Source organism: Sorex fumeus, unplaced genomic scaffold (genome assembly GCF_029834395.1).
Source record: "Sorex fumeus unplaced genomic scaffold, SorFum_2.1 ptg000055l, whole genome shotgun sequence".
Taxonomy (NCBI): domain Eukaryota; kingdom Metazoa; phylum Chordata; class Mammalia; order Eulipotyphla; family Soricidae; genus Sorex; species Sorex fumeus.
This window is the reverse complement of record NW_026606112.1, coordinates 1,114,572-1,134,389: the sequence shown is the minus strand read 5'-3', so window position 1 is coordinate 1,134,389 and position 19,818 is coordinate 1,114,572. Positions and strand designations below refer to the sequence as shown.

The 19,818-nt window shown below is 38.9% G+C and overlaps 1 protein-coding gene across 3 annotated transcripts in view; it reads right to left on the bottom strand.

The window, feature by feature from the left end:
• ATP8A1 (ATPase phospholipid transporting 8A1) overlaps positions 1–19,818 on the bottom strand; it is a 244,009-nt gene that overhangs the window by 199,322 nt on the left and 24,869 nt on the right. For 2 of the 3 annotated variants that reach the window (XM_056125630.1, XM_056125629.1), the window contains exons 2-5: positions 17,395–17,509; positions 16,039–16,138; positions 14,782–14,880; positions 8,892–8,937 (exon numbers count right to left, since the gene is read on the bottom strand). In XM_056125630.1, the coding sequence (XP_055981605.1) occupies positions 8,892–8,937; positions 14,782–14,880; positions 16,039–16,138; positions 17,395–17,509 (360 nt within the window). Of the gene's footprint in view, positions 1–8,891; positions 8,938–14,781; positions 14,881–16,038; positions 16,139–17,394; positions 17,510–19,818 lie in introns of those variants that run through there. The other variant, XM_056125631.1, reaches the window with a different exon arrangement.

Here is a 19,818-nt window from a genome sequence, read left to right as displayed (position 1 = left end):
TCCCACAAATTTAAGATTTTTTTAAGTTGATGAGGGAAAATATAATATAGAATATATTAGGATTTTGGTCGTGTGTGTGTGTGTGTGTGTGTGTGTGTGTGTGTGAAATTCTAAAGGCCTAATCTATCACTGTATTGTAATTTTTCTTTTAGCTGAATTGCATTAAGTGTGACCTGTCAAATAAACCTTTATAAAATTGAAGGAAAAAGAATTTGTTTTGAGCCTTAAGGTTTGAATACTGGCCAAGGATAAGTCAATCATATAATTCATAGTATTTACTTTTAAACTGGTTTCTAGATGTCTATTCCATAAAACAATGAAAACAAACACCATCACGTGGAAAATGCCAGTGACTGAAATAGCAGTCTAGCTATCTTTAATCACTGACCTCCTCTGACCCAGATCCGACCAGATTTAGAGGAGGCAAGAATTATGCTGGTCCTTGCTGAGTTTTAAGCTTTCTTGGGTCAATGCAGCAGGACCTCTACAATATACCGCTTAACATCTAAGATTCTAAGATAGTGGTTTGAGAAGGAGAGTCCAGCAGGACATGATTTGTGACTCCTGGCAAAGGATTGTGAGAAGTTAAGACAGACCTAAGTGCACAGTTCCTCTTCTGAGGTTTTCACAGCTTTTTCTATTAAATACAGAATTCCTCCACCTCTCTTCACGCCTCCATCAAAATGAACATGCTATAGTTTCCACTCCATCTAATTAGCCTTGACTGTGTATCAGACAGAGATTGTATCAGACAGATTTCAAACAAGTACCTCAAATGTAACCTATTTTGACTTAGCAGGCTCTGATTTAACAGCCTTATTCTAATGGATTTCTTTTGGACAAAATGTATTGCATCCCTTCTTTCAAAGTTACTAGGGAAATGGACAAAAAGAGTCTCAGGTCTGGGTTTGTGTTATGCAGAACCAGATGTTCATGCAGAAGCTGTCAGCACCCATGGGACCCTGAATGTCAGAATCACTGGGATACTTTCCAGGATACGGAAGCCACATTTTGCAGTGGCTAACGAAAAGTGAATTCTTTCCCCACAGTCAACGGGCAGTAGGTGAGTCCCAGAGGCCAGAATAAGCTCCAGTTCCAATAGAGCAGTAAGCAAACAAGAGGAACTTCAGTCGGTGCATGGGAACTATGCATAGCAGAGACGAAAAATGTTTTGAAAAAGGCAAATAAAGATAAACCAATGTACCCACGCCAAAGCATCTGTTTATCTATGATACAGACTTACTTCCAAACATAACTTTACAGCCGACACCTCACAGCAGCACAGACTGGCACTGCACAAGTGTCCTGGCACCAGCTTGCCTAGAAAGATCACACTGAACAAGGCTCTGTTTCACGGGGATCTTGGACACTTATGGACACAAAGGCCCTGTGCACTCCTCTCTCATCCAGATTCCCCAGAGTGGCGTTCGATGAGTGGGTGCTATATCAGCCCGCTCCTAAGACTCTGAATGATGTTCCTTCACCATTAGCACCTCTGAGAATCTAATAAATGAAATTCTGGAACTCAAGGGAGGATTTCCAGCAAGTGGTCACACAGAATCAGAGATTGGAGGAGGCAATACTACCCTCCACCCCCTGCCGAGTGATTTTGAATCATTTGCTTTTCCTTTTTTCCATTGAGAAAATAGCTTAAAAGAAAAATCTCCCTCTACTGTCTCCTAGATAAGTCCACTCATCTTTGCAGCGTGATTTCAGTTTTCATAGCTCCACAAGGCTCTCCACGTAAGAGAAAGAAGTCTAGCAAAAAACAACTGCATCTTGAATGCTGGACAGAGTGGGTGGCATAGTCCCTGACCTCTTTAAATTCAACCTTTATTTGACTGCATTTCCCCTCTTGTGTGGAATGTAGTGGTATCTCTCCGTGACATAGAGCTCTTGGCCCTCTCCATCCTCGCCCCTCATCTTCTCCATCCTCATCCCTTACCTTAATTAATTAAAAGACAATCTTTCTCTTTTGCCCCACCTCCTTTTATTCCCATACAGGGATCAAATTATTCAAAAGAATAACTGAGAATGTAGTTATACCCTTTAGGAATTCTAAGTTCTTCACCTGAGTTTGCTAAAGCCACCAAAACATGGATTTTTGTTTTGGAGCCTTGCAAACTTCAGAATCCCCACCTCTCTCTCATTTGACCCTTTAAAGTTCATCGTGTAATGTCAGTGAGTATTTTATACTCCATGGCAGATTACAATTCCCTGTAGGATAAGAAGGAAGGCCTGGTTCTCTCTGAACTCTCTGCAATGGGTCTAACTTAACTAAGGTTGATGTTTGGTAAAGTAGAAAACTTTGAATCTCACACTTTTCCTTATATTTGCTCCTTGTTATGCAAACTTCATTTATCAGGCAACTGAAAGGCAGGCTAAGGTGGTATTCCTCCACTAAAAAATTCCACATCACTTCATCCAGAGCTATTATTAAAAATAACTTCTTCAACTGGCATAAATCTAAAGTTAGAAAATGATATAATCCTACAATTTTTTTCTGATAATATGAAAATAGTAACACTCATCTAAAATTATCTAGTTCGTATAATGTGTCACATGTCTTAAAATATTTTTTCTGATTGTGAAAACAATGTTTTCTGATATTTTGCATAAGTTAACTAACATACACATAGAGCTTATATGGCCAGGTCAACAGAGTGTGGGGATACCACCAAGGAGACAAAAGTGCAGCATATTTGTGTTTTCAATGAACAAAAAAAATGGTGTTTAAATCCCTACAATACTGAGTCTCCTTCATATAGCACTGGAATTAACCGCACCAGATAGACTGAGCCCTGTTAGTAGATCCTCTAAGGTTCAACAACCCAAAACATAACCATCCTGGGGGAACAACTCTGGACCTTTTCCACTCTAGGGTTTTTTTTTTCTTTTTGGGTCATACCTGGCGATGCACAGGGGTTACTCCTGGCTCTGCACTCAGGAGTTACCCCTGGCAGTGCTCAGGGGACCATATGGGATGCTGGGAATCAAACCCAGGTCAGCCGCGTGCAAGGCAAACGCCCTACCCGCTGTGCTATCTCTCCAGCCCCGGCCACTCTAGGGTTTTACAGGTGAAATAGTTTCCAGAAACTGCTCTACAGGCAAGAAATCTTTTATCAGCCACCATCAACTCAGTTCATTTCAAAAAAGACATATATAGCTTCAGGGAAGGAAGAAATAGATGGAAATGCTCCATAATATTTTTAGCTATATGCCTAGTTAAATTTTTTTTCCATGGATGTCCTTTCCTAAACTAAGATAGAGCCAAACTAGATTTTTTAAACAAAGACTTACTCTAATCTATGCTTTTTCCCATCAAGCCCTGTATTAAACAATGACACCAAGCCCTGTATTAAACAATGACATGGCAGCAACGTGGCCTCAATGAACCACAGGTGAACAGGGCTAATCTCCCAAGCATTCTCCCCCACACAATACACACACACACACACGCACACACACACACACACACACACACACAAAGATTTAGGTTGATTTTCTAAAAATCAAAATACTCTATTAGGAGAAGCTTTAAATTTTCCTCAACTTTAATTGTATTAATCTGCACCAGAATCCTATCCTTTGCCAGGTCTCCATATAATAATTTCATTTAAAACTATCATTCTGGCTAGAGACTACAGAGTGGCTTACATGTGGCTGACCCCAGATCAATCCCCAATACCATATGGTCCCCAGAGCATTGCTGGGTATAGCCCTTGGAGGCCTTAAACATTGGCCCGGGTGATCTAGCTGATCACAGATCACCAGTAGACCAACAATCACTGGAGGAAGCAGGGTTTCTCTATCTTCCTAGGGAGGCCTCCTGCTTGGGATGAACACTTCCCAAAAAACCTCACAGGAGATACTGATATCCTAGCAGTATAGCAAATCATATTCATTGGAGGGCATGCCTGGCTATGCTCAGGGCTTACTCTGTGTGCTTGTGTGCTCAGGAATAACTCCTAGTGGGGCTGGGCATACGGGCAGATGTGATGCACATGACTGAATGCCAGTCAGTTGTTTGCAAGGCAATGCACCATACCCATTGTACTACATCTCTGGACCTAGCAATTCATTTTTCAAAGTATATACTTAAACTGAAAATGAGAACTAATTCAACTACCAGAATAAATTCACTGCAGGTGGCTTCAATGTACATATCATAATAAGTAGATTTTTTTTTATTTACAATTCCCAGTAGAGCTATATTTGGCAAAACAGCTCAGTTGAGGGAAAGTAATGAGAAATTGCCTCCAGTGTGTTTCAGCATATGGAGAATGGTATGTCAAATACTGAGAGAAAAAATTCAAAGGAAATGGGGTGAGTTTCGATGCAAGAAAATGGGGGCTTTCTGCACAAAGTGGCATAAAGCTCTGGCTTTGGCTCAGTGGAAAGTGGACACCATATGGTGCTCACAGGAGCAGAATAAGGTGAAATACTGATTAAAATGACTTCCACAGGAAAGTCTAAGAAGTGGCAAGAACTTCTACCACATTCATAAACTACTAGTACTTGCAAAGCAGTCTGGGTTACAGTGAATATATTGTTTTCATTTTGTTCACACCCCAGATAATGAATCCTCTATAATGGATTTTTCATTTCTATTGGCCCTTCCTTATCTGTACTCAAGCATAGGTCAAAACAATGGTTCCTATGCCATGCATATATAGAGCTCCTGCTAAGAGCAGGCCTCTGGGGTAGGAGCTCTGGGAAACACAATGCCGACAGGAGTTGGGTCTACTCTCTGCAGCATTCATATCTGGTATATGCAAACCATCACACATCAAAAACTCAGTGCAAAAATACACAGGGCTGAAGAGCAGGCAATCACGATTCCCTGGGAGGAGAAAACCACAAAACTCAACAATATCAGGATTCCTAAGATCAACTGACTTCAGCCCTACCAGAGTTCCCCAGAGAATATACTATTCTGCATTTGCCAGTTTATTGAATAACTTATATATCTCCTACCTAACCAATTTATATATATCCAGGACAAGAAATGACATCTCCAAAGGTGGTGATGACTGGTTTAAAATACTAAGTTTATAAAGTTCTGAGTTAGATCCGAAATCTGTAATTTGAGTAAGTTGATTGTAATCTTATTGAGTTCATTAGTTGGTAAAATGAAGCATCAGACAAACAGTGTATAGTTAAAAGGTCAAAAATATTGTATAGAAAACAGTAAATATGTTCCTTGTAAGTAGTGGCAGATCCCTAGCACCCCATATGATTCCCTGAACTCCATTAGGAATGATCCTTGAGTAGAGAGCCAGGAGTGATCCCTGAGCACTGCTGGGTGTGACCTATGGGAAAAAAGAAAAGTAAAGAAAAATAAAAAATTTTAATGTTTATGAAAGCCATTAAGGAATGATGGAGAAAAAGTTACCCCTGAGAGCCTCAATGTAAAATAAGAGAAAATATTTATTTCTCTAGGAATATAAGATTGATATTTGAATTAGGGATTCATAGTGTCCTACATATTATACAGTGTGGTAAACATTTAGAAAATGGAAATTCATATCTGATGCTTCAAATATTTGTCAAAAACTAATTATTTCTTAAAAATAGCCCCCTTCCCACTCCTACAACCCACTCCGTCCTCAACTCAGGAGAGCAAATGGAATTCCATTCTGGTCTGATGACAACAGATGGCTTTTATACCAAGCAATTTGTATGATCTGACAGAGAACAATACCCTATTCAAACATTTGTGCTATCTCAGATGAAGTGTAAGACCAAAAGAGACGACCAACACTAACTGGACACTGGACAAAAGGAGATTCACTGTTCTTTTGGAAAACAACTTCGTAGATCAAAAAGTTGCAATTTCTGGGTTATGAGATTTCAAGTCTTCTTCTGGCTACAATGGCCTAACAGTTATTGTGCCTTGCTATTATATGTTGTTGTTGTTGTTGTTGTTGTTATTTTTCTTTTTGGGTCACACCTGGCGATGCACAGGGGTTTCTCCTGGCTCTGCACTTAAGAGTTACTCCTGGCAGTGCTCAGGGGACCATATGGGATGCTGGGAATCAAACCCGGGTCGGCCGCGTGTAAGGCAAACGCCCTACCCGCTGTTCTATTGCTCCAGCCCCAGCTATTATATGTTTGATATGAGTTTTTATTCTACAGATGCCTTCCCTCTCACCAATTATTTTTAAAAAAAAAAACACATAGGAGCACTGCTATTTATTTAGCCACTGATTAAACTGACTGAAGCAGGCATGAACTCCACATTACTTTATCTTTTAATTTTTTAATTTTATTTTCATAAAATTGTTCACAATAATTGTTTACATTCAACATTTCAACACCAATCCCACCACCATAACACCTTCCCACCACCATTATTCCGAATTTTCTCACCATCATCCAAGCCTGGACCATAGGCAGATACTAAATAATTTATTTTGTATTGCTTGTTATGAATAGCAGTTCCTCACACATGAAGGAACTGGCAGAGGAACCCAGGTGTGCAGGACCCGGGCTTAGACCTTCAAGCCTGCTTGGATCGGGACTGGGCCTCCTCCACCCAGACCCCCTTCTTCCAGTATGTACGCGTTACACCCACCAACTGCCCTCGGCTCCGTGTAATCCCATTAATGGCCAAGACCCAGAGACTCTGAAACCCAGCTCCTGGAAGAGTGCAGCCGCAAATGCGGTCACGTGACACCTTATTATCTAGTTCTTACTCTGGAGAACCTGGCAGGCTACCGAGAGTATCCTGCCCACACGGCAGAGTCTGGCAAACTCCCCATATACAATATGCCAAAAACCAGTAACAATGATGAGTCTCATTCTCCTGACCCTGAAAGAACCTCAAATGTGGCACTTTCTAAAATCTCAGGGCTAGGATGAAGGAGACGTTACTGGTGCCTGCTCGAGGAAATCGATGAACAATAGGATGACAGTGATAAAGTGATAGAGTGTTATGAACAGTATGAGATGTTGTGTGGCCACAAAGCAGCCATGCACTCCTGGAATTCTAAAATGTTTTAAATATTTAGGGTCTGGAGGCATGTCTGCAGAGTGCTGCTCTCTTCCGAGATTCATTTGTGAGTTTCTGAATCATGCCTGCTAATGCACTTAAATGGCCTGATTTTGATTTCTTGAAATTTATTTATGGTTTATCTGAAGCAAGGCCAATAAATGAGCTTGTATAGCTGAGCTGGTGGTGGTTCGTGGGTATAACTCCCACGTACCTAACTTTTGGCAGATTAATTTCTCAGGAAACTTGGTCCCAAGTTGTTGAGGTCCAGCCAGAGAGATTGCAAGAATTTGGGGGTATCAGGAAGCCTGAAGTCACCATTAGGCTGCTGATATACACACCCAGCAGGTATAGGTTGACCTGTTGGGTGGCACTGTACCCCCTTCTCTTCTTTATTTTTAGTCATCCAGCTAATCCTATTAATTCAGGATGAATTAGTGAACCAAGAAAGAAAGCAAAAAAATTTTTGTTTCATTTTCTTTGTACAGTAGACAAAAAGGAATGTTTTTGGCTTATTCATTTATAGTTTGGTGCCACACCCAGCTGTCCTTGGGCTTACTCCTTACTTTGCATTCACTCCTGGTGGGCTCAGGAAACCATATGAAGACTGAACCCCAGCTGGCAGTGTGTAAGGCAAGAGCCCTCTCTGCTATTCTCTCTCTCCAGCCCCTCCTGGATATTTAAAAAAATGTGTTTTTCATTTGAACCACAGTGAAATACACATTAACAAAGTTGTTCATGATTGGGTTTCATATAATGTTCCAACACCACTGTACATATAATGTTCCAACATCAAGGTACATTTCCCACACTCAGTTTCTGTCTCACACCCCCCTCTCCTGCCTGTCTCTATGGCAGGCATCTCTCTCTCTCTCTCTCTCTCTCTCTCTCTCTCTCTGCTTTATAGTTTGCAATACAGATAATTAAAGGTCATCAGGTATATCCATTTACCTATTTTCTAACAATCAGATACTGTCCAAAATGATCCTTTCGAACTATTATTTTAATACTAGTTCTTCTCTATCCTAACTACCTACCCTTCACCCCACAACACTCTTGTGGTAAGCTTCCAACCTCTGACTAGTTTTCCTGGTCTGGGTATTTTTTTTAAAAAAACTGAGAGTATATGATTATTTGTTTGTGTTGAAGTTCATTTTATTCCTGACTTAGTTAAAATGAGACATATAACAAAAGTGCATTGTCAAAATGCCCCATTCTTCTCAAACAGGTTTGAATCCTTTCTTTTTGGAGCATATAAGATCTGAACACAGAGTATAATTCAAGTACCTCTGATGAGAGACAGAGGGAGAGATGAAATGTGCCTCCCAAAGTCATAGAGGCAGGCTGGGGGAGGGGAGTGGCTGGAGAGAAAATAATTGAGGGATGGGTGTTGTATCACTGTATGACTGAAACCCGTTGAAGAACAGCTTCATAACTGTGTATCTCATGGTGACTCAGTTAAAAATAAAAACAAACAAACCAAACAAAAAAATGTACCCCTGATATACCCTTTACCCAAGAATATACCATCTGGTTATTTTCTATAAATCTTTTTTTTTTACAGTTATAGCTGCAGATAATAAAATAAAGATGTTGTATTCTGGCAAATGTTAACAAACTAACAATGAGTTTTATGAATAGTGTTTGAAAATACACTGCTGTAAGACACTAAAATATATATCAAAAAATTCTACCTCTCTAAAGTATTACACTATGAAGCACTCCAATATAAATTTAGGTATCATGTATATAAATGGTACAAATTGAGAAATCTGCCTTGGAACAAAAAGTTAAGCAATATATGGTAGTCTCCATTGGATTGGTTTTAACTGCAGAAATTCGTATGTTACTAAGAGTGCATCTGACAGACATCAGAAATAAAATGCCAAATTCCTACCTTGTGTCTGCTTCTTGTTCACTGCATTATCTGCCTTATGTCGTTTCTAAAATTAAAAAAAATAATAATAATAAAAACTGTCAGAAAGTAAATAAGATTTATAAAGCAAAGGAGCACTTTTAACAAAACAGAGATTTCTTTCAACAATTCACACAATCTTACACAGTTCTCTTCTGGGAACACAAATGTGTGGTCCATGACAGGATTTTACATCATCATATAAGAAAAATTAAAATTCCAATATACTGGGGAAAAATGCAATAAAAAGCTGTTATACTCTTCTGCTTAAATGACTCATTAAAAAAAAAAGGCGGATCAAGAGAATTACCTATAATAAACTTACCAGTTGAAAATGGCTGGAGTGATAGCACAGTGGTAGGGCGTTTGCCTTGCATGTGGCTGACCCAGGTTCGATTCCTCTGTCCCTCTCAGAGAGCCCAGCAAGCTACCTAGAGTATCCCACCTGCATGGCAGAGCCTGGCAAGCTCCCCATGTTGTATTCAATATGCCAATAACAGTAACAACAAGTCTCACAATGGAGACGTTACTGGTGCCTGCTCGAGCAAATCGATGAACAACAGGAGGACAGTGCAGTGCTACAATGCTACCATTTCATAACAGTACTGAAATACCTTCAGCTTCTTATAAATTGGTTTAATTGAATATAGCCTCCATAATTTAATGACATGCTAATGTCTGTCAATGACCAAAACCAAATTCATCAACCATTTGCATGAAATCCCCAAGATTCACTGTTGTCCCATAAACTCCCTTCTCAGTTGTCCCAACTAAAGAACAAAAGTTTTGATTCTACTGTCCCCTCTCCTAAAAGCAGTAGGAAAATGAAATGGTCAAGCAGTGAGTGAGTGAGTCTCAGTGTAGGTGTCTGAGTTTGAAGAGCTGCATATCAGGATTTTAGAGCAGCTAGAAAAAGCAACTGAAGGTGAGAGGTAAGGTGAGAATGTGAGTGGCCTGGTGGGGGAAGCTATCTTTCCTTCAGTTCAACTACAGGTTTTCCCCTGGCTTCCATCTAAACTTACAGCCTCAGGTGTAAGAATACAGCCTCAGTTGGCACTCCAGAAAAGTGTGGCGTGCAACTTACTGTACATGCCTGTAAAGAAGGTGGGTTGGAAAAATGAGTTTTGAGGTTTTTCCATTAGATCAAGGAACATGGTTTTTAGAATTCAATACACATATAAAAAGATTCTTTAAGAGAAATGCCTGGAGTGGTGAATTAGCACTCCAAAACAGCAATGCTGGGGAGGAATAGCATAATTACTACCACTGTGAACCAGTTCATTCAAAGTATCAGCCATGGAACTCAGCTAAGCAAACAGAGCAATCAAAACATTTCTGTCAAAGGCTTGCTGAAAATGCTTCTTGTCACATCTGGTGCACGGAAACACACTACATTCTTTCTCAGAACAGAGTGCTCACTAATGAAAGTAGAATAGCATGGTCTTTTAATAGCAAATTCTGCCTTTCAAAAGTAACCACATGATTTGCCACTCAATATTCTTAAATAAATTTTAAAGTTCTGTTAACTTGCAGCACCAGGAGAGAATATTTCCTAATGGAGGGCATTTTAAAAGTACCTTTATAAGTTTTATAAGAGCCTTTCCCTTTTCTATGTAATGGTATAGTTGAACCATTACATTACTACAATACTCTTTTGTTAATTAGAAATATTAGGAAAATTAAAAATCAACTGAGGTGTTTGGCCTTAACAGGCCAACATAAATTTGTATATTCAAAGGAGGCGCAATTATTTCCCAAACAAAGCACATCTATGAATCACAACAGAGACTCCCAACTTAAGGAGACAAGTAAAAGCCAACCACTGAAACATTCCATTTAAACAGGAAATTTGATCTTAGTGAAAGGAACCCAAGGAGGTTATTTTCCATCAACAGAGAATTCATATACAAGAGAGTCTGGCTACTCAAACTTCTCCATGAACAAAGTCAAGCAAGTGTGTTTATTAGACATGGAGAATCAAACTCACACAGGCAGATTCTAATTTTCTGCCTACTAAAAAAAAGCAGCTTTGTACCCTAAAGACCATCCTTCCTCATCTCAAATGAATACTTCAGAAAAATATTAATATGTGCTCTGAAGTTCAGATACCACCATTACGTTATGATCAGAGTCATTTAAAGTCACTGAGAGTCCATGACTTAATATTATTAATACGAGGATGACAATAAAATAAAATTTCATTATAGCAATAAAATCTAGCATTTAAATAGTGCCATTATTTGGTGTCAATGGGACCACTTCTTTCTCCTAGGAGCCTTTTTTTCTTCTAGGGCATTTCTTGTCCTATCAAGCTCAGTTTTGTTTTTGTTTTGTTTGTTGATGCTGTTGTTTTTAAATCTGTACATCTGTACCTTGTCCCCTTTGTCTCATTGCTTGTTTAATGTTAGAATTCTTCTAACTCTGACATTTTTCTAGTTTTGTTTCTCTACTCTTTCCTGTTTTCATCTGTCAATCTTTTTTTTATTCCTTTTTGAGCCACTCCAGGCAATGTCCAGGGGTTACTCCTGACTCTGCACTCAGGAATTACTCGTGGCAGTGCTCGGGGGACCATATGGGAAGCTGGGAATCGAACCCGGGTTGGCCACATGCAAGGCAAATACCCTACCAGCTGTGCTATCGGGTTGGAGCTTTACACAGCTGACCTGGGTTTCTCCACCACTCTTGGAGAACTTGGCAAGCTACCAAGAGTAACCCACCCATACGGCAAAGCCTGGCAAGCTACCTATGACATATTTGATATGCCAAAAATGGTAACAAGTCTCACAATGGAGACATTACTGGTGCCCGCTAGAGCAAATCGATGAACAATTGGAGAACAGTGCTACAGACAGTGCTACTCTTTTCCTAGTTGAACTCCTATACACCTGCAGTTTCAATTGAGTCAAAATTTGAATTTCCAACAGTCAAAATCCTCACCTAACTTCTGGTTATGTCCAATTGTTTCCTTGACTTTGCCTTCTAGTCCCAAACTAAGAGGCCTTCTTCCTCGGGATAAGTCCTTGTCTCTAAGATAATGGCACCATATCCACCCACTCATAGAGACCTGAAACCTAAAAGTCTGCCTCACACCTTCTCCTTCTCACTTCCATCCTATCCATACCTCAGTTAATGGTACCAGATGCTTACTATGTGCCAGACCCTGTTGCTACTGTTGAGGACAAAGCAATAGACAAGACATAACTCTGTGCACTCCAAGACCCTACCTTCCAGAGACAGAGATAAGATATGATTAAATAAATAGACTGTGTAGCACATAAGATGTTGGTAAATTTGTTTTACTTCTTAATATGTACTGAACTCTTCTTTCCATAGTTCATTTCTGCCACACCACTCAGCCTAAGATATTTCTATTTTCTCATATAACTACTAGGATATTCTTCTAACTAGTTTACCCAAAGCCTCTGTTATCCTCCCAAATGCATTTTTCATATTTTAATCAAATTTTTGAAGAGTGGCAACACAGCTAACTTCTACTTAGCCCTTACTAGACACTTGGCACTGTTCTGCCTAAGGACTTCATGTGTATCATGCAATTCTCAAAGAGCCTGGTGAGTGCTCGATTGGCACAGGACCCCTTCCTCTGGACTGAGACTCCTCACGATGACATCACTCATGACTGGCATATTCCAGTATTGGTCTCTGAACACTGCAGATTTTCATTAAGTACTTGGGATGCTGGGAGATAGCTCAGGCACTGCAAGCCGCTACCCAATACCAGCACTGCTAGTGTTATTCTGGTGCTCCCTGACACCCTCAGCACTCATGAGGCCTCCACCACATCCAAGCTGAGCATGGCCATGCCTGAGTACTGATCCATCAAGTCACACTGTAGAGCTGATCACCAGAAGTGACCTGGGCCCAACCACTGCTGGGAAGGCCTCCCCCAAAAATACATGCTTTATAATAAATAGAGTTTTTGCCCCCCCCCCCTTTTTTTTTTGGTTTTGGGTGAGCCCCAGGGATGCTCAGGGATTACTCCTAGCAGGTTCAAGGGACCATATGGAATTATAGGAATTGAATCCAGGTTAGCTGCGTGCAAGGGAAGCACCTTACCTGCTGTACTATTGCTCCAGCCCCAAAGTTTTCAGTCTTAAGTTAACACACTTAGAGAAAATAGTGTCCTTTTAGTGGTGAATATTATTAATTTAAAAGCAACTTGACCCTTAAAATTAAAATTAGAATTTGACAAGGTGCAGTTTTGTCTTGTGGGGTGGGGCCACTTGGCATCACTAGTGGCTACTCTTAAGTTTGTGCTCGGGAGCACTTCTGGTGGTGTTTGGGAGACCACATCGTGCTGGAACCGAACCTCCCACACTGAGTTATTTCTCAGGCTTAATGCAATGTTTTGTTTTAGATCAAAATAAAAACAAACAAAAACCCAACTAAGTGCCCTAAGCTAGAGTGGTTATAAGGAAAATTGACTTTTGGAATTTTGATACCCTTGTGAAAATCTGTGTTATGTTGAATAATTTATCTTACCTTCCCCTCATCTGTGAAGTGGAGACAGTATCAGAAATCCCTTAGAGAGTTGTTGTAAGATTTAATACAATTAAAAAAAAACACACAAAAGAGCAAGTACATGAAACACAGAAGCTCACTAAATTGTATGACTAACATAGGAGACATGCCACACACAGTAATACTAGAAAGAGGAAAGGAGTTCTGAGTCTAGCACTGTCTTGAACAAGTTAGTCAACTTGTCTCAGCTTCCTTACCTTTCAAATAAAGTCATTCCCCCAGATTTCAAAGTTATTGGAATAACTAAATAAGAATCATATTTGCTAAATAACAGCACAGTGTTTTTTACTAGAGTACAGGGTCAAAGAAAACTGTGGTAAACAAAGAAAGAAATGAAAACATGAACAAAGAAAGAGAGGAGAAGAATCATAGTAATGATCAATCCAATAAGAGTTAAAAATTGTTAAGTATGTGCAGAACAATTTAGGGGAGAAGAGAAACCCTGAAATGCTCAGCTCACTGTCTCCCCAACAAGTAGGTCATTTCCAGTCAGGAGGAGATGATGTCTTAGACACATGTACATACACACACAAACTCTGTTCCTGTTCTTGGACACTGGGATCTTCTGAGACTAGAATCTGAATAGTCAGTTGACTGTTGTCTGATGGGTCTTGTGATGCTATGGTTCATGTGTAATAAGACCCCAATGTGAATCTCTATAGAAATTATGAATATCTGTGTAACTTGGAACTTTCTGTTCATGTACCTTTGTCTCAGCCTTCCTCTGCCTTCATCTGACTTGCCTCAGGCCTACTGAGGTCATATTACAGAGGGCAAGTACTTAAAAAGCATAGAAAAAAAATGGCTTCAACTACAGTAAGGTAAAATAAGGGCAAAATAGGGGGAAAACCTGAATTTATTTGGGGAAACTTACTTAACAGGAAACTTCCCTTTTCTGAACTAGAATAATAAAAATAGCAATTCTGCTCTTAGTTTCTCTTAATCAAAGAAAATGAAAGAGAACTGTTAAAATAAATGAAAGGAATTAAAGGTGTTTTACTGATTTAGCTTAAAATAACATTAAATGAAAAATTAAAGAGAACTGAGAATAAAGTTTAAATAAGGCTTTGTCCTCAAGAATACAACATTAAAATGAACTTCTCTCATTATTAAAGTAGAAATATCAAAAACACTATGAACAACTTTCTACAGCATGAATCCCAAATAAGTCAACAAAAATTAAACAAAAATTAATTCTAAAAGTGGGAGCATACATTGAATGGCATTTTTACAGCTTGGACCAAGAATGAGAGAACTTTAAAAAGATAATTCGTTTGTTATTTACCAGAATAACAAAGACTGGCATGAATTTCTAAAAGTCAAAATTACTTACAATATCTTCTATTATCTCTTTGATAGCTGCCACAGCTAAAATAAATAAGAGAGGAACCAGCGTTGTGTAGCGACCTGTTGGTGACACATCGGGTATTTGCTATTTGAAGAAGAAAAAGAGAGGAAAGACATCCAGTGAGAGTGAGCAGCTTCGAACAGATTTTAAAACAATTTTTAGTGCCTCTTAAAATAAGCCTCACTGATTTTACTATCTTGGCTGACTAATACAGAGAGAGGCATTTTGCTCCTTGTCTAGTAAGCAGCTGGAAAAGCAAGTAAATTATCTTCATTCCCAGCAGTAGTGGGTAGGACAAACACAAAGGAGCACTAGGTGGACAAATTACATACAACTATTGAAATGTCAGAGGACCCTTTACAATAAAAGCTCAGAAACACAGTGACTCACCTGGGAAAATGCTCACATATTTTTATGTGAATAAAACATATTACAAAGGAGTTCATGTTCTATACACTCCCACATAGTAGAACAATAAACAATGTTTGGACGATAAAAGGGAAAATTTTCATCTAACATTTTAATTTAGTTGCCTCTGAATGGTAGAACAGTAAGTTTACTTTTTTTAAATTACTTTATACTTTGTTGTGCTTTCTCACTCTTTTACCATCACAGTATGCTCTTTTTTTCCTTTTTTCTGTTTTTTTTTTGGCCACACTTGGCTGTGCTCAGTGACAATTCCTGGCTCAGTGCTCAGAAGTGACCCCAGAGGTGTTCAGAGGACCACATGTGGTGCCAGGGATTTAAATCAGGGTTATGACCTTCACAGCCACAAACACAGCAAGTGCCTTAACCCTGGTAAGTTCCAGTAAACAATTTATTAATAAAATAATATTTTTTTCAGTCTTATAATTAACCCAAATGCAAACAAGATTTAAAATGGTGATTCTTGTATTTTCAGATTCAGAACAGACACCTTTACTATTTACTAAGATATGTTAATATTATTTAAAGTCTAATCACTCTTTATGACTCTAAAATTTTTGTCACATCAAATTTACATAGTGTTCAGAATAAACTGATAAAAAGAAATCATAATGTTTAAAGAGGCTGCAGAGTTCGAAGGTTTCCTGGAGCTGGATCTAGAAACATCTCCCCATATCAGTTGACCTCACTGCATTTAGAGAAGCTGCAGATAACTACAGGCTTAATAAAAACATTAATAAAATATTATTAGCAAAAACATAATTATCAACACCGAAACCTTTGATTCTGAACTAAAATTTAAAGACAAGACTTTACCTGAAGTAGTGCAATAAAGAGAAAAAATGAATTTGCAGCTCTTCTGAACTGAGAGTAGAGAAATCTTGGAAGGAATGTAATTATGTTGTATTTTGCTGTGCTAGAAAACAAAAATGAAAAGTTGCATAAAACTCAATAACTGCACAATTAGCACCCACACTTATAAAATCCTATTACCATGTATAGAGCTAGTTTTGCCTGATGTTTCCACCTGGGAGAATACTGCAGATGCCCATTAATTTAAGTGAAAGGGAGAGGAACTATTTAAATAAATAGTAGGAGTTTGATTTTCTGTATAGTATCTTTTATTCCTTTTGACCAAACATCATAGGGTCTTTTGTTATCTAAGTCATCCTACTTAACATTCCCAGGCATAGGTAACAAAGAAGAGCAAATCAGTAAAGATAGTGTAAAAATACATTAACAGAAGATAAAACCTTATCCCCAAAACACAGTAACCTAGACATGGCCAGGCACTTTAAAGAATCGTTCCTGGAAAACATTAAGAAAATAGGAATTTTTCTTCATAGTCCTTCTTTGATTCTACATTAAATACCATAATAATATGTAATAATTCTACATTACCCTAATAGTACTGTTAAAATAACAATATTATTAATAAGATGTCACCTCTTAGGACTTGAACATATCCAATCTTCCCCTTGCTTAATAGACAGAAGATTAAAGGAGATACATGTTTCACCTCCCAAATTAACAAATGCTACTCTTAAATTAGAAGCTGTAAATATTCGTTTAAAATTTTCATTTCTCATTTTGCCCATTGAGAAACACTTGATACCTGGTGGCTATTCACTTGGATCTGGAGGCAACTTGATCAATCACACTTAGATTATAACTTTTTATTATGTTGGAATAAAAGCATAATTTAACGTAATTAATTCTCTTGGCTCCCCATTCCTCACTAGCTCATTACTACTATAAAACAAAACAAAGAAACAAAAAACCCAAGACTTAAAGATTCTGACACAAAAAAGGTTTTTAGTGAAGAACTATAAAATTTCTGAAATGTTAAAACTTCATAACCCAAAACAATACTCTTTTGTTCTATTAACAGATTTTAGACAAAGGCATTAATCCACGAGCAGCTTTCATTATTCAAACACTATATATATAGAATTGGCAGCACATGACTGCTTATCCTTTCTGCTTCTGCAGATATACAGGTTCTTATTCTTGTCTCCTAATTGATAGAAGACAGATGCCCCCAGTGAGCTCCTCAGTATTCCTGGTGTAATGGAAAGTTCTCTGGAAGCCTTTCCTTTGGGCTGGCTGGCGAGGTACACAGATGGCACTGTGGTGATAGGAGATTCTATTGCAATCTTCCGCAGCTCCTACCTGACATGGTTGTTGCAGAATTTTGTCAGCTGGGGCTGGTTGATAAATATAGTGCGTACTTCTTCCTGGTCAGCCAGTGAAGTTTTCTCTGAAACATCATCTGTCTTCTCATAACCTTCAAGAAAGATTTTCACTTGTTAGGAAAACTGGAGCTTCTTATTATCCAGGCAGAAAACATTTTACAACTCTAGTGTCAAAAAAGCTGTTCAATGCTATTAGGCATCCCCTTTCATGGTGCTATCTTTCTTCCCCAGACCCAACTTGCCTACTGAATTTTAAAGGCAGCATTTTTAAGGTATACAAAACTGGATCCACTTTAAAAACAGCAAAAGCAGTTTTAAATTTTTTCTCAACTTTATCCATAAATGTTCAATTACTCCTCCTCGATGTTAAGAACATGTTCAAAAGTAATAAATTTTATTTTATTTTTAATTTATTTTTTATTTTTTTCCTCTTCGGGTCACACCTGGCAATGCACAGGGGTTACTCCTGGTTCTGCACTCAGGAATCACCCCTGGAGGTGATCAGGAGACCATATGGGATGCTGGGAATCGAACCCGGGTCGCTCGAGTGCAAAGCAAACGCCCTATCCACTGTGCTATTGCTCCAGTCCCCTAAAATAACAAAATTTAAATGGATTTACATTACTGTTGTAGATGAGACAAGTAAGAATGAAGTCATTTGAAAGTATATTTTCAAATGTTTAGTATACCCATTTGATGCTTTTCTGCTTTTCCCTCTTTTAGATGAAGAAAAAAAAAGGGTAAATATCACGTTTGAAATAGGCAACCAGCATGATTAGAAACTCACTAGGATCATATGAATTTATTGCTAGCTAAATATATGATTACACAAAATTTTAATTGTACTTTTAGTGAAGCAGAATAACTTTCATTGAACACAACGGAAAGACATGAGGGAGCAAAGAGAAGGAAAGGAATATATGTTAAGAACATGAGCTTGAAAGAGGAAGAAAACAAAGAGACAAGCAAGCAAGGGAAGAACATGCGCTTGAAGGTGTATACTGAAATTGTAAACTTTTCAAAAGCATTTTGAGTCATCTTATAATCCAAATAATAATGCTCAGGCAATTCCAGCTGGATAGCAACTTGTTAAAATGTTGACAATGCTCATTAAAAATACACTTAAGTTCTAGGAGAAAATGTGCTTATTTTACCTTTGGCACAATAAGAATGAAATAGAATGGATTAAACTCTTCCCTAGAGAGGATTACAATAACACTTGACCTCAAAAAATCTATTTTTTTTCCTCTCTTCTCCCTAGCCAGTGCCAACTTTTGCCCAGAGTTGCTAATATGGTGTCTCTTTGAAAATATTCTATGACTTTAAAGGCAGTGGTCTCTACATTCTTATAGGTCTCTGCACCCCTTCCCCCACCTTCCAGTTCCCACAAAACACTTACCAGAAAGTTCCCTTGCAACTTGCTTATGAGGCAGCTTCCCCCTACCCACATGGGAGCTTCCTGCAGCCACAGCTGGTATGCCACTCATCTTAAAACCAGAACCAATCCACAGCAGGTACCCAATTAATATTTGGAGAAAGAATGAACACCAAAGGACAAAGGCATGATTATTTGGTAGGTTGGTGTTCTTGTTCTTTTTTTTTTTTTTTGAGGCCAAGTACTCCACCCACTGATAATGACACCAATGATAACAAAGTGCTGGTTACAAACTGCCTATGAAAAGCCGGCCTAGAAGAGTCTGGTGCTGTCACCAGAAATCCATGTGGACTTTCAGGTTTTCTACAAAGTGGGTCTCGGGGAAACATAAGCCTAGAAAGGAAAGCTGTGGGGAGGGCTGGGGACCATGGAATGAATGTGCTTCGGGAGCATGCAAATCGGGCCCTATCACAGAGGCAAAGGGCAAGGTGAGTGACAGGTGGCAGCCTCTGAGGCCAGGACTCCACTGCAAGCCTTCAAGCCTTCAAGGCTGAGATCACACCACTGGAAACCCTACACACACACACACACACACACACACACACACACACACACACACACGTCAGGCATTGACATATTACCCTGAAGATCACATGACTCCAGGTTAAGTAATGTTGGCCTTATTTTACAGCATGAGACACCGTTGTGGGTGGGTCCCTAGTCACATGGTCCCTAATTATTGCCATCACCTCATGTTTTAGAGACAACACTAGCTTTCCTTCCTTGTTTGAAATTTCACACAGGGCTGGCCACAGAAGGAATGTTTGTGTGCCCTCTGAAAATCAGATGCTGAAATCCTAACCTTCAGTGGGATGGGATTAAGAAGTGTGGTTTCCACCAGGTCCAAGACCCACAGGTATGGCAAACAGAGGGGGAGAATAAACCTCACAAAATCCCGAAGAGGAAAGGCTTAATTAGGAGGCAAGGAGATTAGCACTCTAGAAAAGGACACTAGAGAGAGTTTCT